This window comes from Pseudophryne corroboree, chromosome 1 (genome assembly GCF_028390025.1).
Source record: "Pseudophryne corroboree isolate aPseCor3 chromosome 1, aPseCor3.hap2, whole genome shotgun sequence".
In the NCBI taxonomy this organism is placed as follows: domain Eukaryota; kingdom Metazoa; phylum Chordata; class Amphibia; order Anura; family Myobatrachidae; genus Pseudophryne; species Pseudophryne corroboree.
In genome coordinates, this window is record NC_086444.1 from 1047938352 (window position 1) to 1047961307 (window position 22956).

Genomic DNA, 22956 nt, shown 5'->3' on the forward strand with positions numbered 1-22956 from the left:
TATTGTGACCGGCGTTCTCCTGACCGCCAGTCACATAACTACATCCCCTTGACATGTGTTACCCCACTTTTATCATGTATTTATTCTTGTCCCTCATGATCCCAATCCTGGCACACTGCAGTGCGGAAGATCTATGACCAGATTACTTCTGCATGCAGCAGTATCGTACCACAGGAGAAAAGAAGCATTTTGCATCTAACAATACACATTCTAGCAGCCCGTTAAATGACTCATTTACCTGACCATTTCATCATCTTAACAAATGAAGTGTCCAAATAGCAGAAATACGTTTCACAGTCAATTGAAAAACATGAGCCTGCAAGACAGCTGTTACAAATGCTCTAAGTGTTATATCCAGCTTCAGAAGAACCATCCTGCAGAAAGTAATTCTACAGCATCTGCCATGGAGATTACATAGCGGCAGATAATAGCGTGCAGGCAGGGAAATCACCAGCACTGTCTGTAGTGACATGGTTACACACATCTGTCCATCTGGAAAGACAAATGCGAATGTACAGTATAAAACTGCAATCACACAATGTAAATGCCATTTTCACATTGTGCATGGCCATTTATGTGCAAACCTCTCCATTTACATGTATGAATGCATGGCTTAGCTTGTCAGGACAGCAGTGACTGGGAAAATGCAAAATGTCAAGGTTTCTTGCATAATGCAGGAGGAGTGCAGAAATAAGCTTAAGGGCCCTACACACTGGATGTGCGCAGCATATATAAACAATCTCGTTCAGTAATGAACAAGATATCGTTCATATCTTTCATGGGACCGGGTGACGTCAGGGAGTGAAGAAACTTCACTCCCCCCGTATCGGCCGTCGGGCACCCCGGCTAATGTGTAGGGCCTACTACTTTAGAACCAGTAAAGGGAGACTATATATTTAGGGGGGAGATATATAAATAAGATTTAAAGGGATGAAACTGTGCGTTACAGCTGCACATTCCCAGATTACTAAGTGGCAGCAGAGTCTATGGGGTATATTTACTAAAGTGCAGGTTTTTAGAAGTGTAGATGTTGCCCATAGCAACCAATCACTGCAGTGTGTGCCCTGTCACTGGGCACACATTACTTCTGTCATAGATGGGAGAGAAGCAGTATCAGTGCACATAACATGTGCTGATACCACTTCTCTCCCATATCGATGCTTTTCACATCTGCCCTAGACTCCTTAATACTTACTGGTACACCAGAGGATCAAAGGTCTGAGAAGAAGCCGCTGCAGCCGTCAGGAGCAAGTAAGTCACAACTGGGCCACCAGGGACGATATGTCGATATTCTAACATGTCAATATTTATCACTGTCTACATGATGACTGTCAACATATCATACCACACCCAGTCAATGTTGTCTGCATACATTACACATTAACACATTGTCCATTACGCCCAGACGTGCCGACAGCTGGTACTCAGAGGGGTGTGTGGCCAATGCAGGGAGGTGTGGCCAGCCCCCTTCCTTAGGAAATAGAAAAAAAAAATAGTTTCTGTGCGACCGCGAAGCAGGCACATGCTACACATGGGGGGGAGGGGAGCGCCAGGTGATGAGCAAGGGGTGGAGGGACAGGTGCTGGGGTGGTGGGTGCGATCGCTCACCCCCATCTACCATCCCCCTGCACATCATGTGGGGAGAGAGAGGACACTGCCCCTGCAGCCGCTGCCTACAACAGGGAAGGGTGAGGGCAGCGGGCCCTGGGCTTCCAACAAACCCGGGCCCAGGTAAATAGTACCCACTCCCTTCCCCCACCCCACCCCTCCTGGTGTCAGTGCATATGCTCCAAAAATGCACACAAAACCGTATTTAGCTTTTATGCGTATTGCTGACTTGCGAAGCATGGACAGGTGGAACGCGGACAGTAAAGGTGCATTCACATAACTTGTAAACAAGCAGAACACATGTACACAAATCCATAGCCCTTGTGGGAGCATGTGTATGAAAGATGAGGAAAAAAATGTTCCTAGCCATAGGGAGGAGTGCAAAAGCCTTACCAAGCTGGAAATAAAACTGTATTTAGCACAGGCCTGTCAGTCTTTGGGCTTCAACCTGTATTTTTAATAGTAATCACTTTGTACAATCAGATTGCAATTTATAGAAGAACATTTCTGGTCTGAGGATGCAGCCCCGGGTCACAACCATGACCATCGGTCGCGATTCCCGATAGTTTTAGGCACCGGCCAGCCTGCGTAAGCTTCAGCCTACTCAGGCCAGCTATCGGATCCAGACACACAGTCCAGGAAGTCTGCATCCAACGACGCAGACCCTTGACCCGTCACAACTTCAAAATGGGGGTAACATGCCCCCATTTTGAAGAACTGTTCTGGGTGCCGTCCCGCCCCACCCTCCAAATGCCACAGCAAGTCAATCATGCTGCGGCTGACGGGGCTGCGAGCAACATCGGGATTGTGTACCAATATGAATTAGGCCCTATATCTAAAACAACACCGTGAAGCGGCCAGTAGCTTGTCACGTATGTGGAATGAGCATACGGAAGACATCTGCAGGTCATTTACAAATAGACTGTTGGCAGTGTGCTGGGGGAAATTCACTGTGGTTTCCATCAATAGGAAATAGTGCAACCTGACAAAGCACGGCTCCTTTACTACTGGTTCACTACGTCTGACTAATTTACATTACATGTGCACAGGGTTTTGTAAACTTTCTTGCAACTGGTTAACATGTTTGACAGCTCAGTAGTAAGTTTGTAAAAAATACGTTAGCTTACAGTATATGAATACACGTTATATAAATGATGTAGAGAATGACTATTAGCAATGTAAAAGTCCACAAGTAGATGAACACGTCAGTAATATACTATATGTAGTAAAAAGACAGATAAGGGCAGATAGGATATATGAGGGCTAATAATAAAAAGTAAAAATCTCACCTTTCTCTCCGAGATTTCCCATGGACACTGTAAAGATACAAAATAAACACCACTTGCATCAGTCCCTGGACAATAATATTCAATTATTACAGACATCTAATTACTTTACCAAAACATGTTTGCCAGCATTTGAACCCAATATTAAGGCACTCTTTATGTTGTATATAGACCATTACCATACAGACGGATGACACTAGAGGCCTGATTCTGATATGGGAGCAAAGTAAGAAAACAGGAGTAACTTTACACCTTGGCAAACTAAGCTGCATTACAGGTGGGGCAGATAGAATTTTGCAGAGATTTATGCCCAGTACACACCTGACCGACCGACTGACCTGACCGAACTGACGGAGCGAGTTGATGCATGATCAATATATTTTTAATCAACTGTACAAATTATATATATATATATATATATATATATATATATATATATATAGGGTAGAGGGTAATTTCGGCGGCACTCACCAGACTCCAAGTAGTATATTCAAATAGGTGTCATTTTATTGACATAAGACCGACATGTTTCGGAGGGTAACCTCCGTCCTCAGGGTCAAACAAGCACAATGTGAAATAGACACACATATATATCCAAAACAAACAGAACATAATAAGCCCTAATCTTACTCACCTGCTCCACGGCACGCACGCGAGCATTCACTCCCGGTCCGCCTCAGCGTCTCTCGGTGATGACGTCACGGCGCACCGCGTCGCAGGCGAGATACCATAGCAACCAGGACTCGCTGTCATTATGTCCGTGAGGTTAACTATACGACTGAAAACACCAACATTAATATATATACCGTATTTGCCGGCGTATAAGACGACTGGGCGTATAAGACGACCCCCAACATTTCCACTCAAAATATAGAGTTTGTTATATACTCGCCGTATAAGACTACCCCCTTCCACACACCAAATAAAACGTAAAAGAACATCAGATTTGTGACATACTGTATATTATGACCTGATAAGAGATTTGGATAGGAAGTATTTATCAAGGTATGCATAAGAAGGGGGGAGGGGGGGAGGAGAAAGTTGTAAAATGTGTAAAAGTATACCCCTGTGTGCATTTAGTGTTACCGGTTTCACATGAGTGCCATTAGTATTAGTATTAGTGCCATTACAGTACCTGTCATTGTCACCATTGTACGGCCACAACGCGACTGCAGCGCCTCCGGCCAGTCCCTGCATCTCCCTGTAATTGGCACTAGTGACCCGCCGCGGCCGCACTGGATATCGCGCGATACTGGATGGTGAGTAGAATGAGGTGGGCGGGCATCGGGAGGCCACTATGGGCACCGGGCGAGTATCGGAAGGCCACTATGGCAGCTATGTCTATCCCAACTGAAGTGCACCCGGCGTATAAGACGACCCCCCCACTTGGAGGCATGTTTTTCAGGGCAAAAAAGTAGTCTTATACGCCAGCAAATACTGTAATAAACAAATAAAAAATAAATAATAAATAAATAAATAATATATATATATATATATATATATATATATTTATTATTTATTTTTTATATGTTTATTATATATATTAATGTTGGTGTTTTCAGTCATATAGTTAACCTCACGGACATAATGACAGCGAGTCCTGGTTGCTATGGTATCTCGCCTGCGACACGGTGCGCCGTGACGTCATCACTGAGAGACGCTGAGGCGGACCGGGAGTGAATGCTCGCGTGCGTGCCGTGGAGCAGGTGAGTAAGATTAGGGCTTATTATGTTCTGTTTGTTTTGGATATATATGTGTGTCTATTTCACATTGTGCTTGTTTGACCCTGAGGACGGAGGTTACCCTCCGAAACATGTCGGACTTATGTCAATAAAATGACACCTATTTGAATATACTACTTGGAGTCTGGTGAGTGCCGCCGAAATTACCCTCTACCCTGTATGGTGGGCAGCAAAACCCACAAGGAGGGCACCGCAGCAGTTATTCTTCACGGCTTATGAGTGCCGGGCAGTTGTTGGATATATTGGTTTCTGTGTACATGGTTGGCAACTCCCAGCACATTTTCCAGCCAAGGCACCGCCGTACATATTATGATATCCAAAGGGACATTGTTCATAATCCAAGCGTGAGGCACAGGCTGTCCATGCTTTTTTAAGCAGCAGAGTGCAACTGACAAAGGTATTTCAACATACACGGGACATCTTCATTTCCATCAGGAGTTTTTATCAGCAACATGGCGGGCACTAATACAGATTTGGAGGCGGCCTTTGAACTGATTCACAAAGATGCAAGTGAACGCTTCAGCTTTTCAGAAGCGGAAGCAAACTCCATTTTAGTTGGGAGAAGGTTGGAGGATGAGCCAGTCATTAGCTCAAATGAGGAATTATACAGAAACTGGCTCCGTTTGAAACAAAGGGAGTGTGATTTCACTTACCATGGGATCACACTATCTGATTATTATCGAAACAACCTTATTCCAAGAGGTTTTAGGATACGCAACTCACCGACCATAGGGTGCTATAATGCACAATTTTGCAGGCGGTGGGTTGCGATCCTTAATAAATGTTCTATGGACCTTTTATTACTTGTGGTGGAAGAATCCACCAGGGAACTTAACCTTGTTACGGAACAGCTGCAGTCCTTTGAACAACTACACAAACCCACCTTATCTTTGGACACACAGAATGATTGGGTTAACAAGCTGAGTACCCAACTGGAATTATATAGACAAAACCTTATTCGGTTTAAAAAGGATAAATTGGCTAAAGTCCAGAGGGACTATGCACAGAGACAAGTCTATCCCTGGTTGGGCAGCACAACATCAAATCTGGAACAAGGTTACCGCAGGCGTAGAAATCAGACGAGACGCACCCGGGAGCCACCACAGGCCACAAGCACTTCAGCCAGTGACTCAGAGACGGCATCTTCATCTAAAATGTCACGGGGAGCATCCATCCCTTTAGAACAAACACCAGGAGGGATATTAACCCGGTCCAACCAGCCTCCCCCCACCGGGCGCGGAAGAAGACGAGGCGCTCGCAACAAAACCAAAGGATCATACGGTCCAAAACAGACGCGAGCTTGAGAGAACTCATATTTAATCTATCCTCCACCCCTCTCACTGACCAGGAATACAAACTGCTGGCCAAAGGCCTATCGTTCATCCCAGCCAGTGAATTGGATCCACTTGAATGGAAGGTGGAGATGCAGCGGTTGGGTAGGACCCTGAGGCGTCAGGAATACTTTAATAATCGCCCACAGAGTGTTTCTACTGAGACTATTCCACACCAATTACGCAACATAATCTCAGGTTCTAACTTTGACCCCCCCTAGCCTAAATCCCTCCATTAGGACATTCCTGGGGATGTTGGAAAGCGAGGGAAATAACAAACCCACGAATGGTCCGAACACAAACTTTTCCAGGGAGGAGATGAATACCCTAAGAGGCTTAGCAGCAAGAACTGATATTATAATACGAAAAGCTGACAAGGGGGGGTCTATAGTGGTACAGGACCTTGATGCCTATGTGAAAGAGTGTGAACGACAGCTGAGTGATGCCTCCACATATAGAAAATTTTCCAGAGATCCGACTCGTGAATATAAAACCGAGTTGGACCAATACTTACTAAATGTGGGGGATCAGGGTTTGATTCCCTCAGAAGTTAGGTCAGCTTTGAGTGTTGAGTTTCCGAAAGCCCCTCTCTTTTACACTTTTACCCAGTATAAGGCATAAGGTACACAAGTCTCTTATTGATCCACCCGGCCGACCCATAGTGTCGGCCAGGGGCTCATTATACCACCCAGTGTCGGTATTCCTGGATGCATATTTAAACCCATGCATCCAGGCTACCCCGTCCTATTTAAAAGACACTATGTCTCTCTTGCTACAAATGCAGGAATTGGGGGAATTGCCGGACAACTTGTTGTTGTGTAGTGCGGACGTAACCAGCCTCTACACCTGCATCCCACATGATGCAGGTGTGGAGGCAGTACGCCTTCTGTTAACTGATAATGATCTATACCTAGGCCCAGATTTGGGAGTTTTTCTAAAGCTATTACATCTGGTTCTCAGTCGTAACTACTTTGTCTTTAATGGCGCATTTTATTTACAGGAGGCAGGCTGTGCGATGGGGTCAGCGGTGGCCCCATCGTACGCCAACGCCTTCATGCACCAAGTTGAGAAACAGATGTTCTACTTAAATCCAACCGTCATGTCGCAGGTAACTTATTACAAACGTTACATTGATGATCTATTGCTATTTTGGCAAGGCACCAAGGATGATTTGGTCCAACTGTGGAATAGCCACAATCAGTCCTCACATGTTGTCAAGTTTACCACTGTTATTGATGAAACTACTATTAATTATCTGGATGTCTCTATCACACGTAGAGGTAAACAGATATTTACATCTATTTATATTAAACCGACAGATCGGAACACATTATTAAGTCATCAAAGTTTTCACCCTTCTGCCCTTAAGAGGGGCCTGCCGTACTCGCAGTTTCTGCAGGTCAGGCGGATCACGTCTGACCCGGCAGAGACAATAGTGGCTTTAGACAACATGTTGAATAAATTTGCACAACGTGGCTACCCCATTAGGGAATTACAGGCCTCCAAGACAAAGGTCTTAGGTCTTACACGGGACCAAACCCTTAAACCAGTTAGAAAACGGATGGATTCTAATAGTAAAACATTGGTATGGGTTAATAAATATACCACTTCTAGTAAAAAGGTGGTCAGGAGGGCTAAGGATCTCTGGCCGATAATACAGACGGACCAGGCACTTACATCATTAGCGGATACACGCATTATGCCATGTCACACCAGGGGCAGAAATTTGGGTGATCATGTTATGAAGTTAGACGTGACTAATCTTACTAAGAACAGGGAGTCCCATTTTCTGAGACAGAAATTAGGCTGTTTCAGATGTTTAGGGTGTGCCACTTGTAATACCCTTACTATGGGGGCGACGTTCAATCACCCCCATACGGGACGTAAGATAAAGATCCGGCACAGACTCACCTGCACATCCACCCATGTTGTGTATCTCCTCACTTGTCCCTGTGGTCTTGTCTATGTGGGCAAGACCATACGACAATTTAGGGAAAGGATGGCCCTACATCGCAGTGCCATAAAAAAGGCCTATGAGAAGGGCCAAAGCGAACAACCATTTGCACGGCATTGCCTAGCAGCGAAACATAATGTAGCTAGTATTAGGGCCATGCTTATAGATCATGTACCCAAATCCTTAAGGGGGGGTGATAGGGATAAAATTTTACTGCAAAGGGAAGCCAGGTGGATACATACCTTGGGAACCATATCCCCTAGGGGATTAAATGAAAACCTGGGTCTCCAATGCTTTCTTTAGAACATCACCGTTGCTGAGATGGGAATTGATTTATAATCTTAGTAAACTTTATTATTTATTCTTAAATAAGATCTAATTCAAGTTTTGAGTTTTAGTAACTAAAAACTAGACTCTAGTACCTATATTACAGATTCTAGTGATCTATAATCGAATTTGTTGATTGAATACCTTACTGCCATTTCACTCTGCTAATTGACATTTTTGTCAGTATTACACTGTTTATTTTTTATTTGTTTATTATATATATTAATGTTGGTGTTTTCAGTCGTATAGTTAACCTCACGGACATAATGACAGCGAGTCCTGGTTGCTATGGTATCTCGCCTGCGACGCGGTGCGCCGTGACGTCATCACCGAGAGACGCTGAGGCGGACCGGGAGTGAATGCTCGCGTGCGTGCCGTGGAGCAGGTGAGTAAGATTAGGGCTTATTATGTTCTGTTTGTTTTGGATATATATGTGTGTCTATTTCACATTGTGCTTGTTTGACCCTGAGGACGGAGGTTACCCTCCGAAACATGTCGGACTTATGTCAATAAAATGACACCTATTTGAATATACTACTTGGAGTCTGGTGAGTGCCGCCGAAATTACCCTCTACCCTGTATGGTGGGCAGCAAAACCAACAAGGAGGGCACCGCAGCAGTTATTCTTCACGGCTTATGAGTGCCGGGCAGTTGTTGGATATATATATATATATATATATATATATATATATATATAAATCATATAGTCTTCGATTTGGGAGGGGTGCATCCAAGCTCAAATCTAAATTGCAGTGTAAAAATAAAGCTGTCCAGCATTTGTGGGTTACAGATGTGTCCACACTAACGTATCCTCAAATCCAGCCAAACAACCCCAAGTGGCTTTCGTACTTACTGAATTTGCATCTGTTTTGCTAATGCAAAAATCACACCAAAGGGTAAATTAACTAAGATGGGAGTTCTATTTAAGATGGGATGTTGCCCATAGCAACCAGTTTCTACTTCTCATTTATCTAGCACCTTCTAAAAGATAATACCTGGAATTTGATTGGTTGCTATGGGCAAATCCCACCTTAAACAGAACTCTCATCTTAGTAAATTTACTTACACTGGGGGTATTCAGGTTTGTAAGCGAAGCAAAAAAAGCACACTAATGGGCAAAACCATATTGTACTGCAGGTGGGGCAGATGTGACATGTGCACAGAGATTTCGTTTTGGGTGGATTATATGGATGTGGTTCGTTAGGTCGACATGAGTTAGATCGACATACCTTGAGTCGTCCACATTTGGTCGACATGCATTATGTCAACATGATCAGCAGGGCGACATGTGCTGGGTCGACATGGAAAATGGTCGACATGAGTTTTTTTTACCTTTTTTGGTGTCGTTTTCTTGGTAAAGTGACTGGGAACCCCAATTAGTGCACCGTGTCCCCTCACGTGGCTTCTGGCAAGGTGCCTCGCTCCGCTACCGCTATGCTCGGCACAGGTTACCATTCCCAATTGTAGTCCACGTGGATCGTTAAGTATGAAAAAGGTCAAACAATTGTGAAAACTCATGTCAATCTTTTACCATGTCGACCTAATGCATATCGACCAAACGTGGTTGACCCAATGTATGTCGACCTAACTCATGTCGACCTCATGACCGCCATCCGGATTATATTTTAAATACTGGCTGCTTACATCTGCCCCACCTGCAGTGCAGCATGGTTTTGCCCATTAGTGTGCTTTTTTGCTTTGCTATCAAACCTGAATTAGACCCACAGTAAAAGCAGCCAGTATTTGCCGTGCATACAAAAAATAAATGTATTTGTACCACTTCCATTGCAACATGGTTTGTCCAGGTGCAAAGTGACTCCATTTTGTGCTGTGCTCCCAACGGAGAATCAGCTCCTAGATCTCCTAACATGACAAACCTACTAGACATTATAATTCACTTTATCATACGGGTTGAACTTGATGGTCATTTTGTCTTTTTTCAACCTCATCTACTACTATGTTACTATACTGTCTAACACTCGATAACACTACAGACACAACACTGTTTCTACATAACATCATCCTACTGAATTCTACAGACGTAGGACAATACAGGATGTAGTTAATATCCCGGCGGTCGAGATCCCAGCAGTCAGAATACCGACAGCGGAATCCTGACTGCCGAGAATGCCGACAGCTGCGCCAGGGTTATTCCCAGTCGTGGGTGTCCACAACATCCATAGAGTGGGAATAGAATCTGTGGTGAGCGAACCTGACGAGCGCAGCGAGCTCGCAAAGGGGCTTTCTAGCGCTCGCCCAGCTGCCGGCATTCTCGCGGCCGGGATCCCGGTGTCGGTATAATGATGCCGGGATTCCATCTCCAACCCGGCAATACACCTTCCTTAAATTACTGTACCCTGAGACTTGATCCTATAACAATTCTATTACACCCTGCACATGACTGATTCTGCTCCTTAGCTAAGAGTCTGTGGGGATCCTTTCTATGGTAGATCATTCCGAGTTGATCGCTAGCTGCCGTTGTTCGCTGCGCAGCGATCAGTGTAAAAAATGTCTAATCTGCACATGCGTAGGCACCGCAATGCGCACGCGCGTCGTACGGGTACAAAGTCCATTGTGGTTTTGCACTGGTTCTAGCGACGATTCCAATCGCACAGACGGCCGCAAGGTGATTGAAAGAAAGAGGGCGTTCCTGGGTGTCAACTGGCCGTTTTCAGGGAATGCTTAGAAAAACGCAGGCGTGTCGGGGAAAACGCAGGCGTGGCTGGGCGTTCGCTGGGCGGGTATATGACGTCAAAAGCCGTCCCTCCGTCGTTAGAATCAACGCACAGGATAAGTAACTACAGGGCTGGTCTTGTTTTGCACAAAAAGATTTTGCAGGCACTCTGCTGCACAGGCATTCACACTCCTGCTAAGCGAAAATACACTCCCCGGTGGGCGGCGACAATGCTAAAAACTGTTAGCGAGCGATCAACTCGGAATGACCCCTATAATCTGGTCATGCACAGGAGGAATCACATGCAGGTGGTCATTCTGGCGGCATTACCAACATGCCCAACAATATTCCTGTCAGTTTCGGGTTGCAAAATTGTAGTGTGTGCAGTCAGCACATATAGGTGACTTGGGCTCTGTGGAATTCTAATGTTCCTATTTACTACAGAGAAACCTGAAATGTCCATGTAGAATTCCACTAGATTTAGCAGGTACTCAATTTATGAGTAATTTATCATTGCAAAAAAAAAATAGCAAAATCATGTAAGACAACAGTCAGAGCCGGCCATAGGCATAGGCAAACTAGGCAATTGCCTAGGGCATTTGATATGCCTAGGGGCATCAGCAGCTTCTGCTGATTAAAATGATATGCATGCCTATATTCTGTGTGTAGCATTTCATATGCAGATACAGCCACAGTCTCACACAGTATATAGGCATGCTGCATACAGGGCCGGTGCAAGGTTTCTCGGCACCCTAGGCAAAACTTCTGCCTACTGCCCCTTCCCCCTACCCACCCTTCAGATGAAAGGCATGCTGCTCTCACCCCCTGCCCCTTACTCTGATAAATGTCTGCTGTTCTATCCCGCCCCACCATCTGTGTGCATGGTGCTGCTCATCCCCCCAGACTGTGTGCATGCCTGCTCCTTATCTCCTCCCCCCACCCCCTCACCACACCGCTGCTCTCGCCCTCTTTCCTTATCAATGCAGAGAATGCACTGTACAGCCACCGTACCTGCATGCTGCAGTGCAGAGTTGGGACTGTGGGTGAAGTGATAAAGTGGAAGATGATAAAGGACCAGCCATTCAGCTCCTAACTGTCATTTTTCAAACCCAGCCTGTAACATGGAAGTTAAAATCTGATTGGCTGGTCCTTTATCACCTTCCACATTATCACTTCACCGAGATTAATAAATCTTCCCCTGAGTAGTCTGAAAGAGCCTGGAATGAAGAGCAGTGCTGCATGTCACCCCTAGCCAGGACTCCAGGACCTGTCAAAGTTACTGTCTGTGCCGGGTGGAGGTGGAGCTGGAGGCTGCAATACGGGAGCTTAGCAGTCGCGGCTACTGTAAGATAAGAGTTCTGGGGGATTGCAGCGGCTGTGAAAGGTAGGACCATGCAACCTTTTTCAGGCAACTGTAGCAGGCCGCCCCCTCTGGTCCCGGCGCCCCTAGGCAGCTGCCTAAAGCTGCCTAGTGGAAGCTCCGGCCCTGGCTGCATATCATTTTAATCAGCAGAAGCTGCTTGTGCATCCTAGCCACATAGCAATGAAAATAAGATGCATTTTCATAAAAAAGGTGCCAGACGTTAGCATTGAGGCAAGATTTATGAGGACACATCTGTATCCAAGCAGAGGCAGAGGTCACAGTGTTAGTGGCAGTGTGAGTGCTGTGTGCATGTGAGTGGGTTGGTTGTGCAGTAGAGTTCGGAATATGTGTAAGGAGCATTATGTGTGTCATGTAAAAATGCATTAATGTGCAACATACAGTATGTGTAAGGGGCACTATGTGTGTCATTATGTGTATAAGGGCATTAATAATGTGCGGCATATGTGTAACAGGGTACTACTGTATGTGTGTCATTATGTGTATAGGGGCACTAATAATGTGCAGCAAATGTGTAGGGGGCACTATGTGTGTTATTATGTGTATAAGGGCATTAATAATGTGTGGCATATGTGTAAGGGACATTATGTGTAAAAGGGCATTAATAAAGGTTGTCATAATGTGTAAGGCACATTATGTTTATAAGGACATTAATAATGTGTCTCATGTGTAAGGGGCATTACTGTGTGGAATTATGTGTATAAATGCATTACTAATATGTGGCATTATGTGTATAAGGTGCTCTACTATGTGGCGTTACATATAGAAAGGGCAGTACTGTGTTGTCTAATGTGAATAAAGAGCAATAGTGTGTGGTGTATTGTGAATAAGGAGCAATTCAGTGTGATGTAATGTGAATAAGGGGCTCTACTGTGAGGAGTAACGTTTAAGGTAAAGTGATACTACTGTGGGATGTAATATGAATTATGGACACTATCGCATGATCAAATGTGAATAAAGTTGCAGTACTGTGTGGCGTAATTGGAATTGGGGTTACTATTGTGGGGCCATGCCCCTAGCCAGCAAAAACACACCCCAAACTGTTCCAATTTAAAATATAGGGGGTACAAACCCCAAAATAAGGACTGCTATGGGTGAGGGGTGATGGTGCTGGGAAAGAGGTGCAAAGTCAGAGGCGGAACCAGGGGTTGTGCTAGGGGGCACCAGCCAAAATCTTGCCTAGGGCATCATATTGGTTAGGGCCGGCTCTGACAACAGTTATGGTAGAAAACAGCATAAATCCCTTAACTTACCTGTGAAAAATTTGTAATGACTAATTGTGCAATTCTTATAAGCAGCATAAACATAAGCACTGCTTAAACTGCGTGCTACTACACTGCAAATATGCAGAATGGTTTCACATTGATGGCTGTTTTGACGATGACTGATTGATTATATTGTTTTCTAGGAGAAGCATTGGATCTTTTCCATTGGGTCGGTCAGTAATCTAAATAATTACATCAGTGATTCTCAAACTCTGTTCCCATGGAACCCTAACAGAGTGTGTTTTCAAGGTATCCACAGGAGTAATTAGTACCACCTGTAGATCTATTATGTTAATCAATTTACACATCTGTACTCCAGCTAGATGGTCTGGAAAATATGCACTGTTAGGGGTCCATGAGGACCGGATTTGAGAAACATTGGATTAAAGTGATCATATTCAAAACAGGAAATATTTTTGCGTAATTACGACAAATATGCTTATAATATGCGATTCTCTCCTACACAGTTGTGAAGCCTGCAAGGTAATATAATGGTAATATCAATAAATAACAATGCATTTGTATATCTTCAGAGGGGATGCAGTCACAATCCCGACTTTCAGAATAGAGACAGCGGAATCCCGATGGTCGGAATCCCGCAAGTAAGTATGGGGGTGCTAGGGTTAGGTACTAGGGCACAGGTGGCCAACCAGTCAGACACAAAGAGCCAAAAAACCTTGTTAGGTACGTCAAAGAGCCAACATCAAGCCGAAGGCATGCATTCAGAAGTGGGATGTGGCCTTGTGCCTGCCAGACCACGTCCCGGTATAAAATACATTGACTCAGCCGGATCCACATTAAAAAAAAATTTTTAAAGCCAGATCCAACATAAAATACATTGAAAAAGCCAGATTACATACACTTCAGCTCCCCCATGTGTCCTCCAGCCAGCACCTTACTGTGTCACTCTAGCCAGCACCCCAATGTGTCACTCTAGCCAGCACCCCAATCTGTCACTCTAGACAGCACCTTACTGTGTCACTCTAGCCAGCACCTCAATCTGTCACTCTAGCCAGCACCTCACTGTGTCACTCTAGCCAGCACCCCAATGTGTCACTCTAGCCAGCACCCCAATCTGTCATTCTAGACAGCACCTTACTGTGTCACTCTAGCCAGCACCTCAATCTGTCGCTCTAGACAGCACCTTACTGTGTCACTCTAGCCAGCACCTCAATCTGTCACTCTAGCCAGCACCTTACTGTGTCACTCTAGCCAGCACCTTACTGTGTCACTCTAGCCAGCACCCCAATCTGTCACTCTAGCCAGCACCTTACTGTGTCACTCTAGCCAGCACCCCAATGTGTCACTCTAGCCAGCACCCCAATCTGTCACTCTAGCCAGCACCTTACTGTGTCACTCTAACCAGCACCCCAATCTGTCACTCTAGCCAGTACCTTACTGTGTCACTCTAGCCAGCACCCCAATCTGTCACTCTAGCCAGCACCCCAATCTGTCACTCTAGCCAGCACCTTACTGTGTCACTCTAGCCAGCACCTTACTGTGTCACTCTAGACAGCACCTTACTGTGTCACTCTAGCCATCACCTCAATCTGTCACTCTAGACAGCACCTTACTGTGTCACTCTAGCCAGCACCTCAATCTGTCACTCTAGCCAGCACCTTACTGTGTCACTCTAGCCAGCACCTTACTGTGTCACTCTAGCCAGCACCCCAATCTGTCACTCTAGCCAGCACCTTACTGTGTCACTCTAGCCAGCACCCCAATGTGTCACTCTAGCCAGCACCCCAATCTGTCACTCTAGCCAGCACCTTACTGTGTCACTCTAGCCAGCACCCCAATGTGTCACTCTAGCCAGCACCCCAATCTGTCACTCTAGCCAGCACCTTACTGTGTCACTCTAACCAGCACCCCAATCTGTCACTCTAGCCAGTACCTTACTGTGTCACTCTAGCCAGCACCCCAATCTGTCACTCTAGCCAGCACCCCAATCTGTCACTCTAGCCAGCACCTTACTGTGTCACTCTAGACAGCACCTTACTGTGTCACTCTAGCCAGCACCTTACTGTGTCACTCTAGCCAGTACCTTACTGTGTCACTCTAGCCAGCACCCCAAGCTGTCACTCTAGCCAGCACCTTACTGTGTCACTCTAGCCAGCACCTTACTGTGTCACTCTAGCCAGCACCTTACTGTGTCACTCTAACCAGCACCCCAATCTGTCACTCTAGCCAGCACCTTACTGTGTCACTCTAGCCAGCACCCTAATCTGTCACTCTAGCCAGCACCCTATGTCACAACAGCCAGCTCCCCATGAGTCACTCCTGCCAGCAATTTCCTGTCACTCAGGCCAGCTCTCCCATGTGTCACCACTTCCAGCACACTTCTATGTCACTCCATTCAGCTCCCCCATGTGTCACTCCAGCTAACACCCTCCTGTCACTCCAGCTAACACCCTCTTGTCACTCCAGCCAGCACCCTGCTGCGTCACTCTAGCCAGCTTCCCAATGTGTCACTCCTGCCCACCCTCATGTACACTACAGCTCCTCACCAACTCACACCATTAGAGCAGCACCTAATGTTTCCTCTGTTTGCCGGTGGGTGTCTCCCCTCTAGTATCTGGCTCACTCAGTTTTCAGTACCCGTAGTGCTGCTGTGTGTCTGGCTGGAGTGCAGCGGGTTCTGGATCAGATGTGGTCATATGATTTACAGTGTTTGGAGCCACATTTGAATAAAGAAAGAGCCGCATGTGTCTCAAGAGCCACTGGTTGGCCACCGCTGTACTAGAGAGAGGTTATGGTTAGGCTGCAGGGCTGGGAGAGGGTAGGGTTAGGCTGCTGGAGGGGACATTAGGGTTAGACTGTGGGAGGGGACTGTTAGGGGTAGGGTTAAAATACTTACCAGGATCCATCTGGAGTTTGACTGTTGGGATTCCGTGGTTGGCATCCTGACTGTTGGTCTAGTGACTGGCGGGATCTTGTACCCAACCACCCTTCAGAGATATATTACTAATTAATTTTTAATATTATAGTTCCTTGCAAACAAACAAGATAAGAGGGCCGATGCAGAGCTGCGCGCATGCCTGGTTTGCGGATGGGACATGCATTTCTCTTTAGTACAATTAATGTACTAGAGAGGAGCACACACACCTGCGGGTGACTCAGAGCTATACACAAGTATCAAACATTCAAAAGAGTGGAGAGGTATACAGGTTCGTTCTATAATTTTATAGAATGTACTTGATAAATGTGTGGTTGCTATGGACAACTTCTCCATTCCTCCACTCTTTAGAAGGTTTAAAACAGTTCCTTATATGATCGGTATGCTATTGAAAGTACTACTTGTCCCTATCTCACACCTCCTTGTCTCCTCACAATTAGACTGCATGACTAATCTGACACAGAGAATACATCCAATTAGGCATGCTGCTCCAAACTTGCTAAGTATCCTCTTATTCATCCTGAACAGTTAGGTAGGCGCTATATTTAAATTACCCATCTGCAGCATCTGTATGTAAATATATTTCTTTTTTATACAGGAATATAATGACGATGCTGATGCTTAGAAACTAACTGGAACCCATCATGCAGCTGTTGTTATGGGCGTAGAAGCAGAGAAAGGCACCCATGCCAGGTACAGCAAACCTTGGAGCCATTTTTATTCCTGGATGCCAAATATACTGATCTATTATTCTATTCCCATGAATGCTACTAATCCAGACCTACAGTTACTAATATCTGATTTCTTGGAGAATAAGAGTAGAATAAATACCATAATTTTTAAATCAGTAAATCAAACAATGATTGGATGATTTCCTGCGAGACACATATAGGGGCTTATTACAAGTCGGCAAGTATCTGCGGACACTTTCTATAGAGCTGTGGTAGAGTGCTTACCAGTTTATATTAATGCAAGAATGGGCCTTTATATACTAAACACCCATGCTATGTGGAAGCCCTTCCCACCCACTGTTCTTATGTCAGGCGTCATCATTAGTATGCTGGGGGCAAAAGACACCCCATCGTGGGGGCATATTTACTAAGAATCGTATTTGTGTCGATTTGGTGGGAGTTTCATCTCGAATTGTATCGGTCGTGTTTTTTTTGCAAATTTTTGAATAAATTGCATGTAATTTACTAAGCTGCCGAGTTGCCTTCTTTCGTATTTTCCGATGTCGCTGTGATTCGTATTGTCGGGTAGTGTTTTACGGGAGTGATTAGTAAAACACTGCCGGACATAACACAATGAATCCCGGCCGGATCAGTGAGATGGCGCTCACGTCATGACGCTCTCCTGATTGGCTGTGCGCTCCTGCCCTGTCATTCAGGAGGAGCGCACTGGTTACAATGTAGCTTAGCGCAGCTCCATTGTAACCAATGATGGGAACTTTGCGGTCTGCGGTTAACCGCAAAGTTAATTGGGGTCACCCACAAGGGTGGGTCACCCACAAGAATACGAATGCCCTCATCACTGCCGAGATTTCTGTTTAGTAAATTCCTAAGATGACACTTTGAAAAAAAAACTAAATCGGACAAAATCGGGAGCTTAGTATATATACCACGTGGTCTGAATGCTGCTAATGAGCATGGATGTCAGCTCACACGCTAAGACACTGCCAAGACACTCCCATGAGGCTCCAGTCAACGCCTCATGGTAGCAATTCCGTTGTTCTGACATTCGGGTGCCAATTAGCCACGGAACACCCGTTATTTCTCGCAGCCTCCTGAGAAGAGAGAAAAAATGTCCAAACAGTAGTTTGATTTCCAAAGCAGAACTTCAGACGGGTTTAGCCGTTTTGTGCAGCTACACCGCGTGTGTTTGGGCGCAACATATGTGGTATGCATATGCGCCCAAACACACTTTGAAAAAAAAAGTGGCATATAACTGAAAATAAAATGAAACTAATTATATGATCAAAACACACAAAAAAATTATATTCCGGGACACATGCACCCACATGGAGCTTAATTCAGATGTGGACAGAGTGCCGCCCTGCGCCACAAAGTATGATTAATGGTGCTTTGCACATGCGCAGGACCCATTCAGCGAGTGCGCAGACGTATCCTGCGACACAGGACGCAGGTCGGCAGCAGACTGTCAGTAATTGAGATCTGCTGCCATTTTGGGATGGGGGCGGAGACACTCCACTTGCCAAAACAGAGGCATGTCGCTGTCATTTAGGGGGAGGGAAGAGGCCAGGGATCTCTGTGGTTGCACAGAGATTTCCTGGCCTCTACGATGGGCGCATCCCAATGGGTGCAGCAAGCTACCCGATGGTGAGTGAGTGATCTGATGTGTACATCCTAGGATGCAGCTCGGATCACTACTGCAGCAGGAGGCGTCTTCTTGTAATAGATGCCTCCTCTGCATTACCATACAGATAGTGGCATAGCCCCACAGCAACATTTTGAAGGGGCCCCTGTCCCAATGCCCCTAGAGAGACACCTTTCAGCAGCAGTTGTTAATTTTATGCCCCATAGTAGTGCCCTAGTTTATTTTATGATCCATGTTCACATTATGTCACATTTTATGGCTGCCAGTACACATTATACACCACAGTACCCGCAATTCATATTATGACATACAGTGTCTCCAGTTCCTATTATGCCACATTACAGTGCCCTTAGTTCATATTATGCCACATTACATTGCCCCCGGTTCATATCATGTAACAACATACCCGCCAACATTTGACACTAAAAAAAGGTACAAATGAGGAAAAGGGGCGTGGTCACGGGTAAAGGGGGCATGGTCACACCCCTTTCCTATACTTTCAATGGAAATTTGGTGAGTCAAAAATCAGTACAAAGCCCTTTTTGGCCGGTACAGACCATAAAAAAACGGTACTGTACTGGCCAAAAAGGTACAGTTGGAGGGTATGTAACAATATAGTTTCCTCCAGTTTATTTCATACCACATTACAATGAGCAGGTCCAGAGGCATAAATAGATATACTGAAATGTTTGTAAGTGTCTCTATGTATCACCCAATGGGTAAAAATGGATATCACATATGTAACTGTGACAGGGAAGATAGGCCCCTCTCAGCTCTGGGCCTCCCTGCACCTATGGTAGCTACGCCCCTGTATATAACATGTGACTGTGACAGGGAAGGTGGGCTCCTCTCAGCCCTGGGACCCATAGCAGCTGCACTCCCTACACCCATGGTAGCTATACCCTGTATATAACTGTGACAGGGAAGGTGGGCCCCTCTCAGCTTTGAGCCCCATAGCAGCTGCACTCCCTACACCCATGGTAGCTACACCCTGTATATAACTGTGACAGGGAAGGTGGGCCCCTCTCAGCTCTGAGCCCCATAGCAGCTGCACTCCCTACACCCATGGTAGCTATGCCCTTGTATATAACTGTGACAGGGAAGGTGGGCCCCTCTCAGATCTGAGCTACGAGCTACGCCCTTGCGTACAGAGCTATCACTCCAAACCACATCTGAATTAGCCCTATTATGCGATATCATTGTCCAACCCGATGAAGGAATTCTCACGTTTCGGGACGTTATCTAACTTTAAGATCAACTATGCTAAATCAATGGCCTTAAATATTTAACTTTCTAGTTCATTAGCAGCATCCTTAAAGAATATGTTTCCTTTTACTTGGCATCCTGCTCACATCAAATACCTAGGCATTCTGATTCCATCTTCGCTTTCTACGATAGTGCATATTAATCATGGTCCTTTGTTATGGCAGATATGTCAGGTAACGACAGAGTTGCTTACACAGAAATTCTCCTGGCTAGGCCGAATGAATATTGTTAAAATTAACATATTGCCCAGGTTGTTATATCTATTTCAGACCATCCAATTAAAACTCCCCCCCCCCCCTTCCCCCCAAGTTTTTGGCCGAAGCACACAAGGCAATTAGTCATTTTGTATGGGAAGGCAGGAAGCCTAGATTTAAGCATTGCATTTTGTTTTTCGTAGGAGAGCCCATGGAGGCCAACAATTACCTCTGATCTCTGCTTATTACCGGGCAACGGTCCTTCATAGGATCTTAGACTGGTTGAGACCGGATTCTAGTTCAAAACAATGGGTGGACTTAGAGAGGAGGTCCTCGAGTCTATGTTTACAAGCTGTACCCTGGCTTAAGAATGTAAGTCGCTCCCCACATTTGACAGTTGGTCCCACCCTGGCTCTCTGGTCATTGCTACACAACAAATTGGGAATTTCCTCCACAAAAACCCTGCTTCTTCCGTTTCTTAATAACCCACTGTTTTTCCGGGAACCAAGGGATTAGTAGTTTCTTTGTGGAGACGGGCGGGCATGACCAGACTGGTCCACTTGGTTTCGGATGGGAAGACAAAATCTTTCCGGGATCTCTGTGAACTCACGGATATTCCGGCATCAGATTTTTGGTTTTATCTTCAAATTCGACACTTTATATCATCTCATCACAACACTGTAGATCTAATGGGAGGTATCACACACTTCGAGAGTATGTGCTCCCAATATTCAGCGCCAACTCATGTTATATCTGGTAGTTATAAGATCTTAATACATCGTAATTTTTCTGACATGGCATCTTTTTGTAAGGCATGGGATGCCGATCTTAATCCTCAAGGGATTTCTATCAATTGGGACAAACATTGTGAGGTTATGGCGCGTTGTTCTATTCGTTTAGAAGTGGTAGAAACTCAATACAAACTCTTCACTAGATGGTATCGCTGTCCTCCCCTCCTAAACAAGTTTTCCCCCTCTGTTTCTCCATTATGTTGGCAATGTGGTGGTGAAAAAGGTACCCTGGTTCACATTTGGTGGGATTGCCCGTTAATCGCTACCTTTTGGGATACAATCATTAAACTCTCTACTGACATCCTGGGATTTCAAGCTCCTACTGAACTAGATTTCTGGCTACTTTCCCAACCCACTATTCCATTCACAAAATATAAACATTCTCTCATTAAACATCTTAACAACGCAACAAGAGCTGTGATACTTGTTCATTGGCGATCCCAGGATCTGCCTACAATTTGGGAATGGTTCCAAAGAATTGAGTTTTATAGGACCATGGAAGACATATATTATTCCGCTATGGAGAAGCAGTCGGACTAGAATGCTACTTGGTCTTCCTGGCTAGAATTTAAGACTACCTCATCCTATAAGAATCTGATTCCACCAACCGGTACCTAATACTGCTTATCTTCCTCAGTTGAGAAATCGCCCAACGGAACTGATTACTAATTGATACTATTGAATTGCCCACCTCTTTCCCTAACCTTCCCTCTTTTCCTAGCTGTTCCCTACCCCTAACCCTCGTCTTGTCATATATTTTTCTGTTCTTTGTTATAAGCTTTATTTGAATTTACCCGATTTCATTGTATATAGTTCCCTGTCATTTTACCCCTCCCATCCCCACTTGTGTATGGCCAAAATTAACACAGGCCCCTCCCTATGGGCATAAATAGACCACATCTAAGATGGCAGACAAGGACTCCCTGATGAAGGCCATTACAGACCGATACGCGTTGGAGCAGACTGATTTATTCATACAACTGCAAACCAATTAATACCAGAGCCGTTTGAGATAAAGAAAAAGAGGAATAAGGACGAGCGAGGGAACAGCCGCTTCTCAGAGCCGCTTCATACCGAGACCCCACTGCGGTCACGTGATCGGACCAACCCGGTAGTGAGGGGGGACGCCAGGAGCAGCAGCAGCGAGGACAGTGGAGCAGGCCGCTGGCAAGGGAAAGGAAGACGGAGCAGAAGCACTCAGGTAAGGGACTCTGTAGGAGAGGAGGAGGCACAGCGGACAGCCCAGTCAGGGCTAGAAGCAGTTCCCCTTCTCTCTCTCCAAGACAGTGACCAACTTCCAGCTGTCCGGAGAACCACGGTGCGCTCATTCATAGCGACACCGCGGCACATCAGGTGGTTCATCCGGAGTCCTAATTATTTGAGCACCAGCCCCCTTCTGATCCCGCACTGCCAGCGGTCCCCTAGGGGTATCCCACGCAACACCTGGATCCCACCCTCATCACAGGACATTTATACACCAATTAACCGTTTGGCTCTGGACATTATCAATACAGGACATTACCCATTACAGAGGTGGGACGCCACCCATCTAAGTGTGCCTCATTCTTCATCATACTATAAAATTTACAGTATTGCTATTGCCTTACCCGCAATACTGAACCCTCCCTCCCCCCCCCTTCTTCACACAGCAGATACGTATAGTATATCGTTAGTAAATAAAAGCACCATTTATTTTACAAAACCGCAGCTCATTGCATTATTATTACTATTATTATTATCTTTATCATTAGCAACAACTTCAATACTTGTATCAATGGTTTACCAAGTGACATTTAGCCTATCCTAAATACATAACTTTTAAGGCGCTTTTGTTAGATTTGTACTATTATTTTAATTTATACTGGCTACTCAAGTGAGCAGTTTTCATGAAGATCTATTGGACCAGT

The 22956-nt window shown here is 45.3% G+C and overlaps 1 protein-coding gene and 1 long non-coding RNA gene across 4 annotated transcripts in view; one reads left to right on the forward strand and one right to left on the reverse strand.

The window, feature by feature from the left end:
* Positions 1-22956, reverse strand: part of ZDHHC2 (zinc finger DHHC-type palmitoyltransferase 2) — a 244712-nt gene that overhangs the window by 111863 nt on the left and 109893 nt on the right. For all 3 annotated transcript variants that reach the window (XM_063920850.1, XM_063920849.1, XM_063920848.1), the window contains exon 2: positions 2898-2924. In XM_063920850.1, coding sequence (XP_063776920.1) covers positions 2898-2924 — 27 coding nt within the window. The remainder of the gene's footprint in view (positions 1-2897; positions 2925-22956) is intronic.
* On the forward strand, positions 1096-17197 carry LOC134924609 (uncharacterized). Its single transcript, XR_010177514.1, has 3 exons — positions 1096-1251; positions 14102-14170; positions 17063-17197. It is a non-coding gene; the product is annotated as an uncharacterized LOC134924609 (long non-coding RNA).